Here is a 25,149-nt window from a genome sequence, read left to right as displayed (position 1 = left end):
CATGGGTTTGGGTGGACTCCGAGAGTTGGTGATGGACAGGGAGGCCTGGCGTGCTGTGCTTCATGGGGTCCCAAAGAGTCAGACATGACTGAGCAACTGAACTGAATCTCCAATACAATGTAAGTTTTATGAGTAGGGATTTTGTCTGTATATCTAACTTCTAATACAGGTATACATTGTAAGGACTAAGTATTTGTTGAATGATTAAATGAATAGCCAAGAAAAATAGTTTCCTTCTTTAAAAAAAATCACAGATTAGACAAAAGACAAATCTCCCCATTCCCATTTCCAGTTTATTATTTCTTATGTAAACATATAGAATAGTTACATCCAGGGGAAAAGGGCAAGGATTTTCTTTTACACCAAACTAACAGTTGTCTCTCTGAGATCTTTTATACATAAATCCAGTAAATGAAGAAGCTGAACCAAAACATACTGCATACTTTTCCCATCATACCAGCAACCACAAAGAACTAAAAGTGAATGTTTTCAATGAATAAATTCAACATTTTACTTTGCCAAACTTTACTTTGCATTTTAAAAAACGATTTCATTTTCCTGAAATTGTTTAGATACATCATGCAGACAGACACTCCCCCAGGAATGACCTGAGATCACTCTGTGCTAGTGAACAGGAATAAATAATAATAAATAACAACCATCACTTTCACAAAACAGCCCTGCCCCACAAGCAAGTCTCAAAGAGCTTACAAAAAATTTCACAAGAAGTTTACAAGGCACACATAAAGCAAAAACATAGTACAATCATAATTTTTTTCAAACATCAAAGATAGATATCAATTTCTAAAAAAAAAAAAAGTTTATTTCTATTCTTTTACTCTCCCTCCCATCTCCATCCCTCCCCCACAAAACTTCATTCTAGGAAGCAAAAATAAGAGTACTTTAATCATAAACTGTTTCTGAAAGGAAAATGTTCTCATGCCTAAAAATGGCCAATCATAGGTCAAATGGGAAAGAAAACCGAACACTGTGCTATCAAATTCTCCAGTGGAAGAAAATGTTTAATTCAGAAAAATTCTGCCTCCAATGGAGTACTCAAGTAGCAACATTCATAAAGACACAAAACTCTCCTCCCTGGCTTTTCCCTCTTCTCTGTCCTTAGAAATTCAGGGAGATTTACCTATAAAATCAAAGAATTTTAGACCTGGAAATGATCTTACTTTGTCAAAATCGAAGTTGTCATTTTACATATAAACTTATGAAAAGCTCAAGGAGAGATGACCTACCCAATGTCACTAACTAGTGACCTGGGTGTTATAAAGTTGTTTTTCTTATCCAATATGAGAGCTGGATTATTTAAAATCTCTCCCAGAGTTAAAAATCTATAAAGAATTTATTTTTCACAAAGTATCACAAAAAGGATATTTAACACTTATACAATCAACATGTGATTCATCACAAAATACATTAAATGGTACAAAGTATATTACAATTTAAAATGTGAAAGGGCTTCCACAGAAACTAAACAGAAATTCTAAATAAAGCTGAGGTGAGTGGAGGAGGCACAGAACATCTTGAAATAAGATGTATCTAGTCAGGCTTCTTTACTAAAAGTAGTTCCTGTGTTTTAGAAAATATGATGTGCCCTGCAGTATGTTTAAATCTTGTTATACCAACAAAACGTTTTGTATTACATGCAGATAGGGATGTTAGAAAGCCATGGCTCATTAACACAACCTTAATATTACTCTCGGTAAAATAACCACACATCCTGGTTTTGCTTTTGGCACATTTCTGAAAATATGCAATAAAACTCTCAAGGAGGGCTTCTAATGTAAATTTGTGCTGCATGGTACCCCACTACACTTCGGGTTCATGTGGAACCCTCCAGAGACCTCAAATCCCAGCACCTGGTCCTCCGCCTCAAGCAAATCCAGACGTTGCCATTACTGGTTTACTCCAAGCCTGAGTGCCTTATTCTCCTCTTCTTATATATTGGAAAGTTTCTTGGCTGGCGGAACCTCAGCTCCCTCACCAGGAATTGAACCTAGGCCATGACAGTGAGAGCACAGAATCCTAACCACTCACTAGGCCACCAGGGAACTCCCGGGCAAGCCTGACCTGAAGGGATGTGTCGGAAACCTTACCTGTTGGCCTCTGTGTGGGAGTTTGCTGTGCTGAATCCCTCCTGTGACTGTGAGCAGCAGAGGACTGTCTATTCCACACAGTGAGGTCATCCATGTGCGTGTGGTTGTGGCACAGGAAGGGGAATGGTGATTCTAAGCAATAAACATCTTTCAAACTTTCAAGATAAATTTCCAAGGACTCACGTGGCCTACGGAAAAGGAAAGAACTGGAATCTGGAATGGCTTTTTCTCAGGAACAGTTGACCTTTGAGGACATGGCCACTGAATTCCCTCAGGAGAGGGAATGCCTGAACTCTGCTTAGAGGGCCTTGTACACGGATGTGATGGCAGAGACCTCCAGGAACCTGATCTCTGTGGAGATCTTCTGATGGTTCTCATGAGGAAGACCCCACTATATTGATGGAACTCCAGGAAATCAGAGATAAGTAGTCAAGAGAGAAGAGCCAGATGAGGGAGCGCCTGGCAGTCCTCTCAACTCACATGACAGATCTGTACACAGCCAGAGAAGACCTCATCAAATCTAAGGAAGTGAACATGAAACTGCAACGAAGTGTTCGTGAAATTGAGGCTGAAAACCACCAGTTGCAGGAACTCCTGGAGCTGGCAGAGCAGAAGCTGCAGCAGACCCTGCAGATAGCAGAGATGCTCCCCAAGGGGGAGGCTGAGTTGGTCAGAAGGTGGCCGTGCTCTCCAAGGCAAGGCAGAGAGAAAAAAATGAATAAGGAACGTAACAAATGTGTGTCAGAACTGTTGACAAACTTTTTTCAGAATCTAAAAAGAGGCTTCAGCTTTATCTCAGAGAATGGTGGCTCTGGCAGAGAAGTCTCCTATGAGAAGTGGAAAATGCAAAAAAGCAGTTAGAAGAAAGGCAACATGATAGGGATCAGCTAAGACTAAACCTGGAACCCTTGAGAGCTGAACAGGACCAGACGAGGCTGAGAGGACCTTTCCCTTCATGACCCGACTTGTGCAGGGTCCTAGATGCCAGGTTCCTCATGGCAGACAGGCTGGCAGTGTGGAGACGCCCCCAGAAACGCTGGCTGCCAGCACTACATGAAGAGCCTTCCAGGCTTACAGTTTCACGAGGTACAGGATGACAGGAAGGCCATGAAGTGTAGAATCTCAGCTCCCTCCTCCCCATGGTCTCTTCAGCTGAACAAGCTGCACAAAGGGGCTCTGCTGGCCACAAGGACCTCAAGGACATTTGTAACTCAAAAGGCTTGCAGGATGGCCCTGAGAAACCCCAGCAATAGTTAACAGCAGCCAGGACTTGCTGCTCAAAGCCCCCAAGAAGAAGGCGTCAAGTCCTACTATCGGGGCCTAGTCCGGCATGAAAGAAAAAGGCCAACCTGGACATCTTGGCGAGAAAGTCCACACACTATAACTGAGGATTCTGCATGCCACAACCAACACTCCACATGCCACAACTAGAAGGTCCCATGTGCTCCAAATAACACCAGGTGCAGCCTAAATAAATTAACTAAGAAAAAAAAAAAGAACACTAATAGCTTTAGTTCAGTTCAGTTGCTCAGCCGTGTCCAACTCTTTGCGACCCCAAGAACCGCAGCACACCAAGCCTCCTTGTCCATCACCATCTCCTGGAGTCCACCCAAACTCATGTCCATTGAGTCGGTGATGCCAGCCAACCATCTCATTCTGTCGTCCCCTTCTCCTCCCGCCCTCAATCTTTCCCAGCATTAGGGTCTTTTCCAATGAATTAGCTCTTCACATCAGGTGGCCAAAGTATTGGAGTTACTCATATTTAAACCGTTCATCTAGTGATAGTAAGAAAACTAATATATGCTGCCAATTCAACATAAAAAAAAAAAGGGAATGAACTACTGATACACACAGCAACATGGATAAATATCAAAGGCATTAAACTGACTGAAAACAACATCTCAAATGGGAACATACTATAAGATTCCATTCATGGTATTTCAGAAAAGGCAAAATTATAAAAATGGAGAATTGGCGCCTGGGTTTAGTGCTAGGAGGAAGAGCTGACTACAAAGCTGAAGCATACAGAAGTGCTGGAGGGTGATGGAATGTTCTGCATCCTGATTGCAGTGGTGGCTGCATAACTCTGTACATATATAACTCTGTACATAACTCTGTACATTCACAGAACTGTACACCAAAAACAAGTCAGTCTTACTGTATGTTAACTAACAAAATAAATTTCAAAAAGAAAACATAGCAAATACCTTAGAGCTTCATGCCATTGATATAATTTTACTGGCCACAAAGTTATTAAATGTCACCATATTAAATAAAATCAAGAAACCTGGGCCTAATTAATCATTCTAAAATATATATACTAACAACTCATGGAAATACTATTGTAAAGAATATTAGCTTTATGTATAAGGAAATTCTGCTACTTCCAAGTGAATCTGAATGGTGTTCCTTTACAGTTTAAAACAACAGGTATCATGGTGTTTAGTTTAGAATTTCCAATACAGTTCATTAAAAAAAAATTCACTAGTCCTACCTGTTGTTAAAATGACTAATAATGAATAATAGTATGCTTTAAATTTTTTTTTCCTCTTCTCATTATCCTAATTTATTAAAGTTATGGTATGCTTGGATTGTACACCTATATCCATTATCTAGGGATTTGAAATCAGAATCTGGAAATACTGCTGAATCCTCTGTCAATAGAATCAAGAATATTTAAGAGGAACTCTTGAGATAAACCACTGAGACTCATATATAATGCATGAGACAAGACAGCATCCTATCAGCTTTATCATGTCTCCCACACTTTGGAACTGGTAGTACAAGTTCAGAAAGAATAACATGTGTAGGTAGACCAAAAATAAGATCTAAAGATGGGGGTGGAAATGCAATATTACAAATGCTGCATTTCTATAGAAAGACTTGCCCAACAGAATGATATACAGCTTACATAACAAGGTGTGGTTCTAGTTACAGTAGGTTTTGCCTTTCCAGATCATGCCTGGGTAGTTTTTCACCACTGCTTCTGCCATGGAGAGAGGTTAAATGCTTTTTGAGGGCAGATTTGTGCTTGAAATCCATGTCACAACAGTGGCATTTATATGGCCGATCCCCACTGTGTATATTCAAGTGGTCTTGAAGTGTGCTTTTCGCAGTAAATGTCTTCAAGCACACAGTACACTGAAAGGGCCGTATGCCCATGTGCCCTCGAATGTGCCTGTTGAGATTTTTCTTTTGTGTAAATGTTTTCCCACATTGTAAGCACAAGAACAGTTTATGCATCTTAAGGTGGCGCAGATAGTTCTCAACGTGAAGAAACCCTCGAGGGCACCGGGGGCACTGGTGCCTCAGGGAAAAAGCATCCCCTAGATTCTGAACCTCATTCACTGGACCATGACTTCCTTCAGTGTTCTCACAAAATAAGCCTTGATCTTGATTCCCAGGAACTTCTGCCACTCTGCTCTCAACTGTAGAATTGATCAGTGAATGCTGTGTTTCTGAGAAATACATGCTTGCTTTTGAAGAGGTACAGGGCTGTGAAAACTTTCCATTTTCTACACCCCCAGTACTGATAGATTCCACATGGAGGATACGAATTTCATTGTCTTTAAAAGCCATGTCTACTGAAGACAGCTCTGGTGATCTCATTTCCTCTCTCTCTGCTGTCAAGCTCTCTACTGTAGACTGTAAAACGTTGCTTTCCTCTTCTTTAACATGGAAATCTATGTTTACAGGACTATCTTCTGAAATTTCAATGATCTCACAGTCTTTATCTGAATTTTCATCTTCATTCTTCACATCTGGATCAGAGGATTGACACAGGTCAGCATGCTGATTGTTATTTTTCATAGAAAGATCAATTTCCAGATACTTTGACAAAGCTTCTGTGCACTTTTCCACAATGTGAACCATCTGAAGGTAACTGGCAGCAGTCAAATATTTCAAAAGCTCTTTCCTTTTAACTTCAAGTGCTCCAGTGTAGCAAGAGAGCAACAATTTTCTGCCAACTTCTGCACTCTGCAAGATGGTGATTCTGACATGTTTTGATTGCGTGAGTAAAAACTGATCTCTCATAAAGGTGGAGCAAGCAGCTAAAATCACCTTGTGTCCCTGGAACTCAGTGTCATTAATATAAATTGACACATCACAAAATAAATTCTGCTGCCTCAAGAGGTTCATTTTCTGCAAGACTACATCTCCTTGTTGTTCAAACTGGAAGTGCAGAACATCAGATTCAGCAGCCATGGTCACAATCTAAGCAAAATAAGACATAAACATGGATGTAAGGATCGGAGTTGTTTTCCTACATTGTGATACCAAACATAAATCATCCCCAAATCCTAAACCTAAATTAGATAGAAGATAACTCAAATTCTAATCTGTTTGCTAAGACTGAACCCCTAGGGTAACCACCTCAAAATCCAGAAAAATAAAATGCATTTCTCTATGATCTTATGGCATATTAAAAAAATTTTTTTGTTACAACATTTTTTTGTTCCTTGTTCTACTTTTATTTGTACATTAAACATTTTTAATGGCAGACTGTTTATGTTACATACAGCCTTTATTATATTGAATTGTACTCAACAGTTTTTATGTTTTTCTCTTTGGCTAAACTCTATGTGCCTTGTAGACAAGGCCATTGTTAGGGGCCACTACTAAGTGGACTTAACAGTTTCCCAAATTAGAATCCTTAATATAATCACCGAACTTCCTAACTCCTCATCACCTGGACCTCCAGGTAAGCAGGTCCTTCCTTCTGCATACCTGGACCACTGCAGCCTCCTTAATGCCAGTCTCCTACATTCCAAACTACCCTCCTAAAAGCCATCAGATTAACACCTTTTAGAACTTTTAAAAATTTTCTATTTTTCTTTTCTGCTTTAAATGTTCCATGATTCTCCTCCATCTCCAGGACAGTCTAACCTTCTTAGCGAAGACAAGATCCTTCATTATTTGGCCTTCACCAACGTTATAGCTGTACTTTTCCTCAATCTCTTACACTGAAGCTGCTATGATATTTAGATTTTCACCACTGCTCAGACAAGAAGACCCAATTACATCTTTGTACATGTTATATTCGCGCTTCCAGCTAGTGATTTGGCATAAGGCTCAAATCAAATAAGATTTCTCCTCCCGTCTCCCGACAGAGTCAGTAGTTTCCAGAACGTCATGAAAAGGAGCTTGGTTCATTTGAGGTCCTGCAGCGAGCACGGTGGCTGGAACAGAGCAGGGACAGCTGCAGGAGTATCCGTTGAACTGAATTCGGATCACGCCGGCCTGGATGATTCTCTAGTTCGCGACATAGGTCTTCTCGAGCCAAGCCCGCCAGGGCCAAAGTCCTAACGGACAAGTGCCTGCAGCAGCATTTCAGCCACTCCCCAGCCGCGCCTCGCTGCTACCCTCCTGCTCCCCTGCTTCCACCTCAGGCTTCCCCACCCGCGAGGATCCATCGCACTCACTCACCGACACTGAAACCAGAGTCAAGCTTTCCGCGGCAGCAGCGGCTCCGGCCGGAAGGTGGGGGGGAGAGTCAGCCTGGGAGGAAACACATCCGGGGTCAACTAGCTTCGTTCCTCCCTAGGCCCTCTGGGCGTCCCGGAAGGACATCCTGAGACAGTCTTCCTTTCTCACTGCCCCCGCGACTGGGATGACAGACCCCGGAATTCCCTCAAATCCCATCTCTCCTGTCCCACTTTCGGCACTCGAGCCTGTTCGCTCCGTGAGTTCTCAACATCCGAATGGCAAACGGGTTGTGAAGTTGTAGTACAGCTCATCTGTCGGAGTACCCAGCGCAGGGATCCCGGCGGGAGATCTGGGAGATCTCCTGGATCCCTGGGAGATCTCCCAGGCGGGAGACCCGCCTGGATTATTAGGGACCGGATCCTTTGCTTACCCGTCATATATCATGTAAAAGGTGGCGGGGGTGGAGGGGGGAGGGTGGCGGCGCTAGGCAGTAGGGAAGAGAGGAGGGTGCGATCGGAATCAGTATTAGAGATTACTTAATAAATGCCCCGTCAGGATCTGGATCCCACCTCATCTGTCAACCTATGGCTTCCTCCCTACAGCCCTACCCTTCTCAGTTCCTTGGGAAATCCAGGCATCTATCTAAACCTTTAACCTGGCTCTTTCCTCCAACAGAGACTATTTCCTTCTACGGTAATAGAGCGTGGTTCTGCAGAGGTTGCTGCGGGCCATTACCCCTCACCCCCACCCCCACCCCCGTTACCAGGGAACGGTTACCAGACCATTAATGGTTGTTCAGCCATTGGTCTGTGCACAGCAATGCTCCCCCCCACCCCCCCGAAAACCCCCCACCTGGGGGTGGGGTGGGGTGAGGAGCCTGAGAGGCATTTGGGTTGGGTCCCTGGCTGCCTTAGGGATGAGAGCTGGACGGGGTCTGGGGACCTGGCCCTGAGGGAGCAGACAACTGAAATCTGCCTCTCTAGACAGGACTTGGTCCTCAGATTGTGAACGTTGTGCCTTGGGACCTTGCCCTTTGTTGTCAGAACAGAGAATATTTACCTGATGGAGATTTACAGGAACATCGATACCTGACCATGACCGGACCTCCAGAACAAAGACACCAGGAAGTTTGCAACAACTAACGTCGTGCCTCTCTCACCTTTCCTATAAAAGGGCTTTGCTGAAAGCTTTTGGGGAGTTTCCCTGATGGGTCAGCTCGTAAAGAATCCGCCTGTAATATGGAAGACCTGAGTTCAATCCCTGGGTTGGAAAGATCCCCTGGAGAACAGAATGGCAACCCACCCCAGTATTCTAGCGTGGAGAATCCCATGGACAGAGCCGCTTGGTGGGCTACAGCCCATGCGGTCACAAAATGTTGGGACATGACTGAGCGATTTTTACTTTTGGGGAGTTTGGGGGTTTTAAGACATGAGTCACCCACCTCCTTGCATGGCCCTGCAATAAACTTCTCTGTTCCAAACTCCCAGCATTTTGGTATTGTTTGGCTTCTCCGTGCATCTGGTGCATGGAGTCACACTACCACTCATCCTTCAAAATCCCATTCATAGTTCATAAATCACATCATCCCTAAAGCCATCTTGAATTGCCCATGAATTACTTTGCTCCCACTTAGGGAACCAGTAAACCCTTTGGCTGCCTTAATGACTGCAAATATCATACCTGTATCAAAATCTATGTCCCACCTAGGCAGAGGTATTTAGGACAGTGACTTACTGATCTTTGCATTCCCAGAAGTCTAGCGCTAGTAGCAATCAAGTATTTGCTAATGAAGGAAACATCTCAACCAATTTTTAAAAGCAGTTGCTCCATCCCCTCAGTCAACAGGACAGGAAGAAGCAACTGACCCTCATAACAATTTTTTGTTAGCCCAGATTTGCTTCTGAAGCCAAGTTCAGCATGCTTGATTAACATGTCTTTTCAAGAATAAGAGTGAGAAAGCATTCCTGTATTCAAATTCAAGCAATTGGAATGGGAAGCAGGAGGGAAAGAGAGAAAATAAATCATTGACACCAGAGCTTTGAATTGTCACACTTTTATTAAGGAAACTTCCCCATAATAAGTGAAGAGGTAGTTCACAGTATGTCTAACATACAACAGATTTAGAACAGCTATTCACCAGCTGAAATAAAATGTTCTGGGTTGTTTGTTTAGGACAATATTTTAGAAGTAGTGATGGTGATCACCCTCCATTTATAGATCTTCTAATAAACTAAAACAAATTAAAACCACATCTGATTTACCTCAGAGCCACTTCAGTTTGGAGTTTGCCTTTAAAATTAAATAATAAATAAATAACTGTGACACAGTGCTTTTTTAAAAAACCAAACTAAGGAAAACAGAACCCTCTCATTTTTAGTTATCCTGGGGATCCATAAAATACAAATGCTGAATGTCTAAGGTTTTAAAAAATCTTCCTCCACTACCAGAATACAACTAGTTTTGAAAGTCATCGTCCTCTGTAAAACATATTCGATATCAGTAAATTGATCACTTTGCAATATAATCTAAGAAACATGTATAAACAAAGAAAAACTCAAGTACCACCAAAATTAAGAAAATGTCTCACAGAAACAGAACACCTCTCCAGCCAAGAAATGGGGGAGACTGTAAACCACTTCAGTGGTTTGCAACTGAAAAAGGTGAGAACTACAAGTTTTACTCATACAAAACCATCAAGAGGCTGATTTTAAGTGATCAAAGAAAGCAAGGCAGTTTTCTTTATTCTTCCTAGGATAAAACCAAATTGATACCTTATCTCACTAAGACTATATGAGACTGTAAGCTCTGTGAGGGCAGAGACCATAACAATCTTATCTTCAAATTCTCAGTATCTAACATAGTGCCTAGCAATAATATGTGTTCAATAAATGTCTCCTGAATGCCTGAATGAATCCAGAAATAGTCTCCAACCAAAGAGACCAATTTTATTTGAACCCATGCCTTTTAGTCTTCAAACCAGTTACAAAACGAGACATGAATTTACGCAAAGCAAGCACTCCAACTTGAAATTTCCCTGTGATAAAATGATGTTTAGAGAGAAGAGTGAAACATTGGTTAACATGTTAGTGTCTCACTATTGCATAGAATTGGTACTCTTTGGCTGGATCATATAAAAACCAGAATGCTAGGTAGCATCATTAGATCATATAATGAGTGACATTAGGCATAAGATACCTATTAGTCTTACCACTCCATTTTATTCTCATTTAAAACCTTTTAACAAATGGTAGAAATTATACTTCAAATCAGATTCACATGTAAATGCATCAAATTATAACAACTTTAAGAATACCCTCTGACTACTCAAGTTAAAATTAATTTTTGGTTCATCTATACATGGACTCTCACAGCTCAGAAACAAAAAACAGAAAATCCTGACAGAAACTAAACACTGTTTCCAGACAAAATTAGTTTCACATTTGGATCCTTCTCACATTGTTACTTGTCCTTTCTGTTACTAATAAACACCCAGCAAATCAGTTGCTTGCTTAGGAAGAATGTAATATTCATCCTAAACAAAAAATAATTACCTTACAAAAATAAATCCTTCCATGACTGTTCTGTTTGCAAAATAGAGGCTTAGAAAGCAAACAAGGATGCACAGCGGGGAAGCACAAACTAGGAACTTTTTGCTAAAGTATTCCTGACCATGTACTAAATCTTTTTAAGCCAAGGGACAGTAAGAAGTGAGGTGACCTTAGCTCATATTTAGCCTCCTTAGTCTACTTTGGCCAACCTTGGCCAGGCTACCTCTTTGGGCTTTGGATACCCCAACTTAAAAAAAGAGAGGCAGGCTAAATGATTTCTTAAGATTCTCTATGGACTCAAACACTCCTATTATCTAAATCTAACTCATGGGTCAGAAACGAGTAAGACTCAAAATTTTATTTCTGAACATGTGCTTAGGAAAAACAGTTGTTTTGTTTTTCTATAACGGAAGATCAACTTTGTATTTGATCTGTCAAAGGGGATGAGGTGGGACTGTGTACCATTATAGGAACATCTAAATGCAAAAATCTGACTGCTCCTTCTGTGACCCACTTTTTTCATTCACTTTAGAAATTAAGGTACACAAGGAAATGAGAATTCAGAGACTATTACAATACACTGGACAAAACTCTGAAGGCCAAACTCACCTTACCAATAGCGAACTTCTATAACAAAGTTTAGAGACTGACTCCAGATAGCCCCTTTTTAGAGAGACCATTATATATGTTAGCACATTTTAAGTGTACCTGGAGCAATCCTGATTCCAAAAGCATTACCAAGTAAGCTACAGAATAATTAAAAGCATTTGACTTCTTTTGGGGGAAGACCTCCCAAATAAGTACTGTTGTAGAACTACTACCCTTTGTTGGTTATGCTCCCCAGTGATGATTCCTATCTGCAGGTATTGATGGAAATATTGTACTCTGGTCTATGTGAACTTCAATCACATGAAGCTGGGCCATAAACTGTTGAAAATTTCGAGTACAGAATAATCTAAAATACTTCTTTATAGCCAGCTCCAGGATAAGTAGATTCATTCATTTATCAGACATAGATGAATTATCAGTGGTTCTGATAGAACCAGAAGTTATATCACATATTCAGGCTGATAGCAATATCACCTTATATCTCAGCTTATTCCCTACCAAAGAAAAAGATTATTTGCTTCCCTTAGCATAGCATCTATTGGTGGAGTGGAGGTGATGTTACTAACTTCTTGGTTCCTTCAGAATGTGCCCAGTGGAAAGTCTAAAACAGTGTCCGTCTAAGACACAAGCTGATGTTGGGTAGACAAATGGAGTACTCCTTGGGAAGGAAAACAGACATCACAGGATAAATAATTCAGAACAGAACATGGGAAAGGGCAAAAGGCAGGCAAGACCACTCCAAGTGGCAAGCTGCCTGGTCTATTAGTGCTTTGACTCACCCCCACGACCTGCACAGAGGCTCTGGAGAAGTCAAATTAGCGAAATGACTCCTAAAAAGACTCAGGCTATTGCCACATTTGTAGTCAGTTCTAGTTAGGAGCACAAAGGCCCTATTTAATTCACGCAGGTGCTATCGTTCCTTAAGTTCAGGACCGCTTGGGCCAGTTTACCTGCATCCAGGACCTGTGTCGCATCAGGCTGTGGCTGACACCCTTTAGAGTCTGTGACTGTTGTACACGCAAAAGAATCAAAGTCCACAGTGAGGTCTTGCACATTCCTTTCATTGGCATTATCAAAGCTGTTTTTGCCATGCAGCTGTTTAAGGTGCTTCCTCAAAACTGGCTTATGTGCAAAAACCATGTCACAATAGTTACACTTATGGGGCTTATCTCCACTGTGAAGGTTAAGATGATCCTGTAAGGAACACTTCTGAGAAAAGGTTTTCCCACAGATTTTACACTGGAAAGGTTTAATGCCGGCATGCACACGCATGTGTCGATGAAGGTTGCCTTTCTGAGTAAAAGTCTTGCCGCAGAGTAGACACATAAAGAGTTTGTGCATTTTTAAATGGTTGGCGTAGTTCTCCAGGTGACGAAACACCCTGGTACACTTTGGGCACTGGTGATGCCACTGCAGGCCTTTGTCTACACCTCGAATATTAGGCCCAAAGACATCTTTTGAGGCCATGATGATGTTATCACTGCCTGTGTAAGAGAGGGCATAATTGTGGAGATGGTTTTGCTCTATTTCACTTACTCTGTTTTCCACAGTTGAATTTATCAGAGAGTGCTGGGGCTCAGATGAATGTAAAGCAGTGGGTTCAGAAGAAATAAACTGGTTCTGATCTTTTTTACTTCTAACCTCTGATACATCCCCAATAGATTCTACCTTAACGATCTGAATATCACTGTCCTCCATATCCATACTGTCTTCAGATGGGTGAATACAAGGTGAGTCCTGCTTTGGGGAGCCTCTGGCATCTCCCTGATGTTCTTTCGACTGGGGAGAAGCACTCTGTGGTTCACATCCCTCTTTACTTTCCATTGGCTGTTTTGGCTTTATAAACTTCCACAAGGCCTGCGTGCACCGTTCTACAATGTGACTCATCTGAAGAAAACTCGCAGCGGTCAAGTAATTGACCAGTTCCATCTCAGGGAATTCCAGCACACCACTATAACACGACAAGAGCAATTGTCTCCCCACTTCGGAACTCTGCAATATGGAGATTTTCACCTCTCTCGAATCGTTCAGTAAAAACTGGTCTCTTAAGAAGGGGGAACCTGCAGCAAACACAATTTTATGCCCCTGTACCTCAATATCATCTATGAGAACTGTAACATCACAAAATTTATTCTCTTCTCTTAATTTGTTCATTTTTTGTAACATTGAATCTCCATAATTTTCAAACTTGAAGTGAAGGAGATCTGATCTTTCAGACATTTTGGCAGACCTAAAGAACAGAAATGTAAAAAGGATGAATTTAAGAAAATTCAAACAATTAAGAAAACCTGGATTTTCCTTCCAAAAACAAATCTTGTGTTGTCATACCTGTTCATATGTATCTGAATGAAATTTCCCTTGAAAGAGGAAGCTAGTATAACAGCTTTTGAAAGCTGTTAAAAATGACTCCTCACCAACATCAAGTGTCAATTGCACCTAAGGAGTGGACTTATATTAGCAGAAGTAGCTTGGCATTCATTCAGCTTTTTAAGATGCTTAATACAAGAACAGTGCTTGAGTTATTGCAAGGGCATTTCTTTTGCTTCTCAAATTAGAATTCTGTAGGTTTCATGAGCTACCTAAAACATCCCAACAAGTAATAAAGTAATAAGAAGTAATGATTTTATTTTGCATATACTATGAACCTGCTTCTTCAAAGACAAAACACTATTTTCCTTTGCTTTGAATTTTACTGTAATGGCACTGCTTGTCCTATTCCTGGGTAAACCCTCTTCTGTCTAAACTGATGTGAATTTACTCATACAAGTATTTTTGCAATAAAATGAAAGTCACATGTTTAAAGGGACAACTTTTAGACAGTGTCAAAGGCACAGGTCTTTGTTCTTTGCATTTTGGACAAACCTAAATTCTTTCTTAAGAAACATTTGTTGATATATGAGTAAATATTTGATATAGAAAAACCAGATGAGTCACTTGGTGGGAATCTGAGTAAGAGTACAGTGGATCTAGTTAATCCCTACTAGGTGCTATTCTTTCTTCTTTATCTCCATTCATCAATCATTACTCATCAACTGGACTACTCAGATTCATTTATAAATGCCCGTTGGTTCCAGCTTCTACTACCTCTAAACCAACTCCTACACCACCACACGTTCATCTTTCAAACACATAGATCTGTTTATATCCAACCCCTGCCTAAAATCCTTCTGTGACCTCCCATCATCTCCTGGATGAAGACTAACCTCTCCAATATAAACTGATTAAGTAAATTTAATAATAATTAAGGTAAACACTGGCAAAAACCAACCAACCATGGAGACAGTGTCTTTGTAAAAACTGCGTATTTGTCCTGTTGTGAAGCAGTTTCTTTGGAGAAAGTTCTCGTGTTCTAATTCCGTACTCTTACTCGGCTTCCCTTGTGTCACTCTAAAGGGAAGGATGAGTTAGCCATGTCACCATGACATTGTCAACGTATTATTTTTACAATGACAGTCCACCAGTCACAGTAAAAATAAACTGACACCTTGTCTATACACCAATCTTATGTGAGATCAGTGGGTATATAAGATCTACCCGTGAGAAGTAGCTCCGCAATTTCAGTGCATCAGTAAGTTCACCTCGAACTTTGTGTCTTCATTAACTCCATAGTTGAGAATCACGAGACAACCAACAGTTTCTAGTGACATCTGGTTCCCGAAGCCCAATCTTTAGAGTTTTATCTTCTAGAACCCTGAGTTACAAAGGCCCATAGAACACCATCTTGTGACAGCAGAATACAGGTCTCACTCATACTGCTCAGTGCCTACTTTATAATAGCACTCTACTGACTCCAAGCCTTACTACAGTTATTTCTTTAGTCCAGAACACTATTCCCAGCCAATTCTGACTCTCTTATTTCCTCTGAGGGCCCTTTCCTAACCCCTTAGAACAGAACAGTTGTCTCTACTGAACCTGTAACCTAGTTCTTCTATTGTAACACTCAAAATACTAACAGTAATACCTTTCAAACTGCAAGCTTCATGGTATTAGAGAGAATAATCTCGGCCCCATTCAATAGGGCTAATGCTGGGAATCTGCATCTTCTAGGGTGAAACACTCTTTCCTTTGCCTTCAAATTCTACTTAACACAGCCACATTACTGGCAAACCCTATTCTGTTCAAACTGGTATGTATACCCATCACCTAATATAGTACTAAACACAAAGCAGGTGCTCAGTTCGTATTTGTTGAACCTGTAAGATTCATTTGACAATAATAGGAAGACTTGCTGTTAGGAAGACCAGTGCAGTGTCTGCATAAGCATTACAGGTCTGAGGCTATGAGAGCCTACAAACGAATGGGTATAAGGAGCAAGGAAAAAGAAAAAAAAAAAAAAGACATTTCAAAAAAACTTGTGGGAGACATAAAATGAAAAAAAGCAACATGCAAAGGTTCTAAACTTAGGAGTTCACCTGAATTAAAACGTCATTGAAAGAGAAATGAGACTTAGGAGGGGGACTGGTATGGCACAGGTATATTTAGACACATTTATACATAAATTACAAGCATCTTCTTTGTATGGCACTCTGAGTGTACAGATAAATTATAATCACAATGAAGATGAGGGAGGAGGGATGTAGAGAAGCATATATCATCAGAGAAGAGATGGTAAGTACCAGATGAAAAGGAAAAATCTCAGAGACACAGGAATATGTTAGTAAAGAAAGTGGTGCAATGGTATTATCCATCACTGGTCAATTTTAGCAATTATGGTTGCTTGACATATTTGATCTGGCAGTGGTGAATGTCCCAATTCATAACTAGAAATTATACAAATGACTGTTGTTCAAATGGCCAAATAAAAGGGGCATTATTTCTTAGAGGTTTAGCTTGTCCTGAATTTACTGACAGGTCAGCATTTTGAACTGTGGTGCTGGAGAAGACTCCAGAGAGTCCTTTGAACAGCAAGGAGATCAAACCAGTCCATCCTGAAGAAAATGAACCCTGAGTATTCACTGTAAGGACTGATGCTGAAGCTGAAGCTTCAATACTTTGGCCACCTGATGTGAAGAGCTGACTCACTGGAAAAGACCCTGAGGGCAGGAGGTCAGGAGAACAACAGGGCGACAGAGGATGAGACAGTTGGATAGCATCATCGACTCAATGGACTTGAGTTTGAGTAGGAGGTGGTGAAGGACAGGCAGGTCTAGTGTGCTGCAGTCCATCGGGTCACAAAGAGTGGGACACGACTGAGCAACTGAATGACAACAGCATTTTCCTACTAACACAGAAAAATAAGCACTAATTGCTTCCATCTATAACATGATAGTACTCGCATTGCTTTAGGCAACTCTCCTCAGGGATCATTGTTCCTTGAAGCTCCAAAGACAGGAGTTGGAATACAGTTTCATTTACCTCCTATTCATCAGTCTCAAGCGACTTACCAACAGGAGCAGTCAGACAGGTATCTCAGGGACATGCTTGACTTGTCTGCTGTAGTCCAAGAATGTGGGGAAAAATTATTCTGTCTCCTTTAAGAAGTTTTCCTTAATGTGTCAGCCCACTCTATTATCTCTCTTTGATAAACTCTTATTTCCAGGCCACAGAGTTTATCCTTTAATTGTTTCCTGTCAGTAGTTTCTCTTTCCATCAGAGGGTTAATTAGTTGAGGGCAAGAACCAACTGTTATTTTTTACACAACCCATTCAATAAAAACTGTAACTAACTCTTAATGTTCCCTATGAAGTTACTATTGAGCTATGGTAGAGATGCCCTTCATTATCGTAATACTCTTTTTGAGTAGCCTGGGGAAAATTTCTTTCTAGGGTTTGTTTCCAAAAAATAGTTTTGACAACATAAAATGAAATTTTAAGCAAAAGTTTAAAAATGTTCAAATAAAATGGAGTACTTGTTTCATATGAACTAGCTTGATTTTATTTAAAAATAAGAAAAAGGATGGCTAATCTTTACTGAACCCTTCTTGCTGAGTACCAGGTATACCCAAATCGACCCGTTTAATCTTCAAAATTTCTATGAGGTAAGTATTACTGTCATCTCCACTTTGCTTATGAGGAAATTCAAGCTTGGTGAATATAAATCACTTGCTTATTTAAGAAAGGTGGAAAGTATTAAACGTTAGAGGTAGAAATTATGCCTGAGTGACATGATGCCAAAATTCATGTATGACAGAACTAGGCTAGCTGAAGTTTTATCTTATGAATATTAACTGTGACCTCCATTCATATCCATTCAACTATACCCTGATGATTGATATGCTTTTGTATATTTAGTTATGCTTCAATAAAAGGCTAATGCTTAAAAACAAAAAATACAACTTAAAGCCAAATTTGTGTCAAGTCTAGAGGGCTTTAATAGTAAACCATTTATGTATTATCCTTGTCTTACCTTTCTCACCTATTTTAACTTTATATTATTTTTCTATCTTTTGTGTATTCATCTTTGTAGGATGAAACTTAATGCCATTTATAAATAAAACATAATAAAAATTATGAATATATTTGATTTTTAGACTCCCCAACTATAGTTAACTTGTAAGTATAATAGCAATTATTATTATCATAGAAATCACTCACATAATTCTAGATTATAGCAGACCTTCTAGGAACTGAAAGTACAGAACTGATTAGGTAGACTAGAGACTTGGTCACCACATTCTGGTGATTCTTTTCAAAGAATGATTTCCAAATTCTCTATATTTTTACTACCATTGGCATAGTTCAGGTCCTTATCAACTATTGTCTGGGTTACTGTGATTAAGTCTGAATACTGCTGAGTTTCTCTTAGCAAGTTTTAAATGACCCATTTCCCAAACATCAATGAAATAGGAATAGTCTCACTTAAAATCACTTTCTCTGTTTATATTTACACAATCCTTCTACAATCATTTCCATCACAAATGGTGCAGCTGATTTGAAATTTCCCTTTGTTCAGACAGGAGTAACTGAAAAGGATCAGTGAATATTCTAGGTTGAACAATGTTCACTGCCAAGCAAGGGACAGTGTGAAAATATCCACATTTCTTATCTCAAATGCCTCTAATAATACTGATAAGGAAAACTTTAAGTCTGTTTTCTCATCTACCTCATAAAAGTACCTTTACCTTTCAACTTAGCACTCACAACTACTTGGAAATCTTCCTCTTTCATTAACACTGTGTGCCATTTTTCAAAGAGGCTGTAATATATTACAGCCTTTCTATAAAACCCAATCCTTTTCTTCTTTTGGGTAACTTTCATGACACTGCTCACATTCTCTAACTGCTCACTCTTTTACTTACAACATATTTATACAATCTGTAAGTAACATTACAGAAATATACTGTTCCTGGAAGAATTTCTGAATATAGGTAAAGTAAAAGTCCCCTTTCTCAGCCTTCTTCCATTCAGTCAATTGATTCTCAGTTTCTTCCTTAATAAATATCCTCCCCTCTCCACTTATAAAACAGCACTTCTACATATAACAACACTTCCAGCCACAGAAAATAAAAAGTAAAATTACTTACAAAGTATATATATTGTTTTGCGACTTTTTTTTTTCATTTATTGCTTTTGAGTTATTTATGTTGAATAAATCTGGTTATTTATGTTGAATAGATCTAGCTCACTCTTCTTAAACTGTTGTACAGAAGTGGGCAAGTGACTTAACGACTGGCCTCAGTTTTCCACCATTCTTTGGCTGATCTGTTCCTTAAGGGTTCAGTAAATTGTGAAAAGGTAAGTATATTCTTCAAAGCTTAGTCCTTAAGCTTTTGCTATTTTCTTAAGGCTGACATCCTCAGAAAACCTGTCTTGGTTTCTCAATATTTTATTACCTTCTCTATTTAAAAAATTCCTAAATCTCCATCCTCCCTGCACAGAGTCCTCCATCAGCCAGGCAGGGGTACAGTGGTTTACAGGGCTGTTCCCTGCTCCTGACTTGGGACCCCCTAACTTGGCTTGCATGCACTTCCCAGCAGGGTGCTGTGGGGAGGAGCCCAGGGAAGCAACAGGGCCTGTGTGGCCCATGACCCCTGGGCCTCTGAGCTCCTGGCCCAGAGAGGTGATGTTAGAAAATGGGCTTAAAACTCAACATTCAAAAAAATAAGATCATGGCATCCAGTCCCATCACTTCATGGCAAACAGAAGGGGAAAAAGTGGCAGCAGTGACATTTTTTCTTCCTGGGCTCCAAAATCACTGGTGACGGTGACTGCAGTCATGAAATCAAAAGATGCTTGCTCCTTGGAAGGAAAGCTGTGACAAACCTAGACAGTGTATTAAAAAGCAGAGACATCACTTTGCCAACAAAGGTCCATATAGACAAAGCCATGGTTTTTCCAGTCATCAAGTACAGATGTGACAGTCGGACCACAAAGAAGGTTGAGCACTGAAGTACTGATGCTTTGGAACTGTGGTGCTGGAGAAGACTCTTGAGAGTTCCTTGGACAGCAAGGAGATCAAACCAGTCATTTCCAAACCAAATCAACCCTGAATTATTCATTGGAAGGACTGATGCTCCAATACTTTGACTGCCTGATGCAAAGAGACGATTCATTGGAAAGGATTCTGATGCTGGGAAAGATCGAGGGCAGGAGGAGAAGGATGAAATGGTTGGATAGTATCACCAACTCAATGGATATGAGCTTGAGCAAACTGGGAAATAGTGAAGAACTGGGAAGCCTGGCATGCTGCAGTTCATGGAGTTGCAAAGAGTCGGACATGACTTAGTGACTAAACAACAACAACATGGCTAATTTTAACCAAACTTAACCTCAATTTGGATTCCCTCGTAGCTCAGTCAGTAAAGAATGTCCCTGCAATGCAGGAGACCCGGAGTTCAATTCCTGCAAGGGAAAGATCCCCTGGAGAAAGAAATGGCAACCCATTCCAGTTTCTTGCTTGGACAATCCCATGGACAGAGGAGCCTGGTAGGCTACAGTCCATGTGGTCACAAGAGTCAGACACAACTCAGAGAGACTAAACCACCAACCACCACCAACCTCAATTCTATCTAATAAAAAATAACTGCCCTAGGCTATTACTCTATCATTTGAAATACATGTTATCTAAACTCTTACACTGGCTAAAACTCAGTAAGTCAAAAATAAAAACTTGTGGAGAATACCTCTGAGAACAGTGGATGTGGAGACAAGAAAACCTGTTAGTATGTTATTATTTTAACAGAGCGATATAGAAATAATGAAGGCCCAAATAATATGAAATTGAGAAGAAATAATATGGATTTATTTTAACAGATTCCAGAGATATCTTAAAGAACTGATAGACTTGATAACCAAGGTAGGGAACAAGGGATGAAAGGTCAAGATGACTCCTAGTTATTTGGTTTGAGAAACTGGATGTCTGACAGAATGTCATTCAATAAGCGAGGAAATGCTGGGGGAAATGACCATGGGTCAGGTCTTAAAATGTTTAACCAGAGGAGCCTGCATGACATTAAGGGGAATATCGATTAGCTAGCTGATATGGCTCTGAAGCTACAGAGAAGACCTGATTTGGATAATAAGTTAATAAATGAAAGCATGACATAAATTGACCTAACAGTGAATGTAACTGACCTAAAATGGCACATATTGGAAGAGAATCTAAGGGAAAAGAAATAAAAAATAAATCCAAAGCAGAAACATAAATCCATTACTTACCTTCTTCTCAATCTGGATCTCTTCCAAGCCTCTCCATTTTTTTTTTATCAATGAGTCTATCTTTGCTTAAATTTTTCCCATTCTTTTGACTCCCATGTTCAATCACTGCTTAGTACAGTGGATAAAACCAGGTTTCCAAGAATCAGAACGCTGCCCCACCACTTTCTAGTTGTATGACCTTGGGCAAGTTACTTAACTACTTCTGTATTTTTCAGTTGTCCCATTTGTCAAAGAATAATAGTACTTAATAATATTACTTAATATTTCCATAACAATAGGTTGTTGTGGAAAATTAAATTAATTTAAAAGTAAATTAATGCTTTAAATTAAGTTACTTTTTATTTTTTTTTAAGTTACTTTTTAAAAGAACTTAGGGTAGAGCCTGGAATTGTGCTCTGTAAGCAAATGTTAGATAAATAAGTAAATAAAGCCTGTCAATATCCTTTGTGAAGTCCTTCACGTGTGGCATTTCTTTCATTTTCATTTGATACCAAACCACCTGAGGTCTCCATTATTTCACATATTATCACCTCATCATTCTGCTAAGATTGCTTTGTAAAAAGCCACCCATGATCTCTTGATAAAGAAATGCAATCTTTTTTTTTTTTTTCTCACGTCAGACAGGTAATGTGCCGATGTCGTAACAAGGTTTGGAGGGAGGCACATGTCACGCAGCAGCATGACCACCCAGTCATCATGCTCATGAACTACAAAAGGATCAAGAAATGCAATCTTTTATTTTTTTTCTTTCTCATTCTCCAAAGGCTCTGCTTCCATTGTGTCAGTGGACCCTTCTCATTATTCTCCTCTCTTGACTTCCAAGACTTCTTGGTTGCTGGAATCCTTACATTTTATCATTATATTTTATCATCTATTTCTGTTTCTCCTATTATATCAACTACTATTAACTACTCAGTCCCATTTCCCCAAATATTCCCTTCTTTCTCAATAACCCCTTCCTGATGCCAACTATTTCCATGGCTTCCACCTATGTGCTTTAGGACGATTCAAACTTTCACCTCAAGCCACGGCATTTAGGCTGAGCTGCAGATTTGTCCTTCCAACTCTATACTGGACAGTTCCATGTGGCTATCCCATCAGGCCTTAAATTCAAATATCCAAAAAATGAACTGGTAATCTACACTATGTTTATGGTTTTATTGCTGATAATGGCATTAACAATCTTCAAATTTCACAGGCCTGAAACCTAAGACTCAGCTCTGACACCTCTTTCACCCTCAACATCCAATTCATGATGGAGTCTTTATGGCATTTCCTACAGCATGTGTGCTGTGTGTGCTTAGGCACTCTCAGTCATGTCCAACTCTTTGCAACCCCGTGGACTGCAGCCCGCTCGGCTCTTCTGTCCATGGGATTCTCCAGGCAAGAATACTGGAGTGGGTTGCCATGCCCTCTTCGAGGGGATCTTCCCAACCCAGGGATCGAACCCAGGTCTCCCACAATGCAGAAGGATTCTTTACCGTCTGAGCCACCAGAGAAGTCCAAGAATACTGGAGTGGGTAGCCTATCCCTTCTCCGGGGGATCTTCTCAATCCAGGAATCAAACAGGGGTCTCCTGCGTTGCAGGCGGATTCTTTACCAGCTGAGCTACCAGGGAAGCCCTTCCCTTCAGCATACCTGCCTTCTTTCTGATAATACTATCATAACTCCGTTTTGGGATTTCATTACTTCTCAATAGGCTGATCCCATTACACCTTCAAAAGAATCTCCAATAAGAACAACTAGACTTTAGCTAAAGAGTCCAGAATCAATTCTTAGAAATTCCTATCCTATAGGCTGACCTCCAGAACAAGATGATTTTCTACAGTGCAAAGCTGACCACACTAGTCTCCTGCTAAAAACTCTTCAACAAGTACCCACCTCTTTTGGGAGTAAATCTTCACTATCTGGACTTCCATCTACTATCCCAGCTTCATAGCTCATGCTTTGCACAAGAGCCCTGGAACCCTCTCCTGCTCTTCCCACACAAGTTATGCTAAGGTATTCCTTCACAGCACTGCAACTGTTCCTCTGAGCGCAAAACCTCTTCTCCACCTTATCCCCAAGTAAAACTGAAAAGTCTCTTTAGCCTCCCTGGCGACTGCCCCTTGAACGTTTCATACATATACGACTGATATGTACATCGCAGGAGCACTCATTTGTTTTTATCTGGTTCCCAAACTTGACCCTGAAAATTAGAACAATTTCTTACGAACTCCCAGTGCCTGACAAGGCGCCAGATATAAAAAAGGTGGTGTAGCCAGCCAGTGGCAAAAGGGTAAACTAGCTGCACTCCACAGTGATCCTTGCAGGCTGGCACTGAGGCCTTGCCCTGGCCGAGAACTGGCACTTCTTAAAAAGATGCCACAGTCGGGTTAAAGCCAACTGCTGGGCCCTCGGCTGGGGTCCCCGGAGAAGGTCCCTGGGGGCATCCTTAGGCTCCCCACTCCAGACTCAGGGGAGGGAAAGGGGCGGGGCATAGCAGGGGCCGGGCCAAGGGCTCCTTAAGCACCCCCGAGCCTAGGCCAGCCCCTCGGCCCCCATCCCGGTGCAGGTCCCGGCCAATCCAGGGCCCCAAGGGGGCTCGATTTTGAGAGACCTTGTACCCCTACCCGGCGCTCCGGCCGCCTCCGCACTTACAGACCCGGGGGAAGGCCACCGTCAGGATCCGGCACCGCCAGGAGCTCCGGCCCCTCGGGGCTCCGGGAAGGGGGAGGGGCAGGGAACCCGAGCCAAAGGGGGACCCAACGGAACCGGAAGGGCAGCCCTCGCCGGACAAAGACAACTTCCAGGTCCCATGGTCCTCTCCGCCAATCGGAAGGCTGGGAGGGCGGCGGGCCAGGAGAGGGATTCTCCGTGCCGTGGGCGAGATGCAGATCGGGTGTCCCGGGCTCCCGCTAGCTTCTCCGCCCTCGCGAGCCGAGGTGCAGGTGCTGTGGCTTCTTAGCGTCTGGGGCTGAGGCCCCGCGCGCTTCGCTCCTTCTCAGCCGCTTCTCTCGAGCTACGTCTCGGCCGTCTGCCGTCTGCGTGGGCCTGAAAGGCGCAGCTGCACTTAAAGCGTTGGTAAGCTCCTCTTGCCTAGGGTATGGACTCGCCTTCTTGGGACCCAGAAGCGGAAGGAAGGAAGTTTACTCCCTCGGTTTTGTATGTTGGTGTTTCCCAGGGATTTGCATTCTCCGTTACCTACAACTTGCTGACTGTTCACAACTCTCTTTCGCCTGACCAGACAGCTCTCTTGCTCCAGGGCCAGGTGCCTAGAAGACATGTCCAATTGGTTTTCCACTGTTAAGGTAGCTTTGAACTCAAGTTCATCCGCAGACCTGCTTCTTACCTCCTGTAGTCCTTGTGTTGGTGAATGGCATCGTCCACGCAGTCTTGCCCACCAGAAAACTTCAGTACCATTCTAGAGCCCCTTTCCATCTTGCCAATCCAATGGGTCACTGGGTTCTCCTCATTTTGGGGCGGGGGAGCGAGGATATTGTGATAAGACATAGTATTTATCATTTTAATAATTTGTAAGTGTGAAGTTCCATGGCATTAAGTACTTCACAATAGTGTGTAACCACCACCGCTGCTGTAGCCAATTTCATTATTTTGCATGTGGTTATCGTTTTTCCGCCATTTTTGGAAAGTTTGTCCTTTTCCCTGGTGACTCGGTCGGTAAAAAATTCGCCTTATAATGCAGGAGACCTGGGTTCCATTCCTAGGTGGGGAAGATCCCCTGGAGAGAGAAATGGGAACCTACTCCAGTATTCTCGCCTGGGAAATCCCCTGAACAGAGGAGCCTGGCGGGCCATAGTCCATGGGGTCACAAGAGTCGGACAGAACTTAGTGACTAAGCCACCATCATCGTTTTTCCAA

The 25,149-nt window shown here is 41.4% G+C and overlaps 4 protein-coding genes and 1 non-coding gene across 10 annotated transcripts in view; 2 read left to right on the top strand and 3 right to left on the bottom strand.

Moving 5' to 3' along the window:
• Positions 1-275: 275 nt before the first annotated feature.
• On the bottom strand, positions 276-7,607 carry ZBTB6 (zinc finger and BTB domain containing 6). Its single transcript, XM_043916916.1, has 3 exons — positions 7,536-7,607; positions 5,020-6,323; positions 276-2,935 (listed from the first exon to the last, which is right to left on the bottom strand). Exon 2 carries the CDS (start codon positions 6,312-6,314, stop codon positions 5,040-5,042), a length of 1,275 nt encoding a protein of 424 aa, XP_043772851.1. The 5' UTR covers positions 6,315-6,323; positions 7,536-7,607; the 3' UTR covers positions 276-2,935; positions 5,020-5,039.
• On the top strand, positions 7,242-9,021 carry LOC122703079. The gene is made up of 5 exons (XM_043917173.1): positions 7,242-7,267; positions 7,366-7,589; positions 7,654-7,871; positions 7,929-7,979; positions 8,579-9,021. The coding sequence occupies exons 1-5, from the start codon at positions 7,242-7,244 to the stop codon at positions 8,675-8,677; spliced, it is 618 nt and encodes a 205-aa protein (XP_043773108.1). The 3' UTR covers positions 8,678-9,021.
• A 551-nt stretch (positions 9,022-9,572) lies between these two features.
• Positions 9,573-24,169, bottom strand: ZBTB26 (zinc finger and BTB domain containing 26). 5 transcript variants are annotated; one of them, XM_043916915.1, is made up of 2 exons: positions 23,929-24,169; positions 9,573-13,922 (listed from the first exon to the last, which is right to left on the bottom strand). In XM_043916915.1, the coding sequence occupies exon 2, from the start codon at positions 13,910-13,912 to the stop codon at positions 12,587-12,589; it is 1,326 nt and encodes a 441-aa protein (XP_043772850.1). In that variant the 5' UTR covers positions 13,913-13,922; positions 23,929-24,169; the 3' UTR covers positions 9,573-12,586. The 5 variants fall into 5 exon arrangements, with proteins under 5 accessions (XP_043772850.1, XP_043772849.1, XP_043772845.1 ...); XM_043916914.1 differs by having other exon boundaries at positions 23,901-24,119; XM_043916910.1 differs by having other exon boundaries at positions 22,770-24,024.
• Positions 21,903-22,007, bottom strand: LOC122704191. The gene has a single exon (XR_006343803.1). It is a non-coding gene; the product is annotated as a small nucleolar RNA U13 (small nucleolar RNA).
• Positions 24,126-25,149, top strand: part of RABGAP1 (RAB GTPase activating protein 1) — a 162,921-nt gene continuing 161,897 nt past the window's right edge. Inside the window, exon 1 of one of the 2 annotated variants that reach the window (XM_043916904.1) lies at positions 24,126-24,351. The gene's annotated coding sequence lies outside the window, so the exon portion shown is untranslated. The remainder of the gene's footprint in view (positions 24,352-25,149) is intronic. The other variant, XM_043916906.1, reaches the window with a different exon arrangement.

The sequence above is a fragment of the Cervus elaphus genome, chromosome 11 (assembly GCF_910594005.1).
Source record: "Cervus elaphus chromosome 11, mCerEla1.1, whole genome shotgun sequence".
Lineage (NCBI taxonomy): Eukaryota > Metazoa > Chordata > Mammalia > Artiodactyla > Cervidae > Cervus > Cervus elaphus.
The sequence above is the reverse complement of the archived record's forward strand: the minus strand, read 5'-3'. Positions and strand labels throughout refer to the sequence as shown.

Excerpts from the sequence above, each read along its gene's own strand:
- ZBTB6 (XM_043916916.1), bottom strand. The coding sequence starts at position 6,314 with ATGGCTGCTGAATCTGATGTTCTGCACTTCCAGTTTGAACAACAAGGA.
- LOC122703079 (XM_043917173.1), top strand. The coding sequence starts at position 7,242 with ATGAAAAGGAGCTTGGTTCATTTGAG. Across the intron at positions 7,590-7,653 it reads GCAGCGGCTCCGGCCGGAAG|GCCCTCTGGGCGTCCCGGAA; the intron begins GTGGGGGGGAGA and ends GTTCCTCCCTAG. Across the intron at positions 7,980-8,578 it reads GCTTACCCGTCATATATCAT|AACAGAGAATATTTACCTGA; the intron begins GTAAAAGGTGGC and ends CTTTGTTGTCAG.
- ZBTB26 (XM_043916915.1), bottom strand. The coding sequence starts at position 13,912 with ATGTCTGAAAGATCAGATCTCCTTCACTTCAAGTTTGAAAATTATGGA.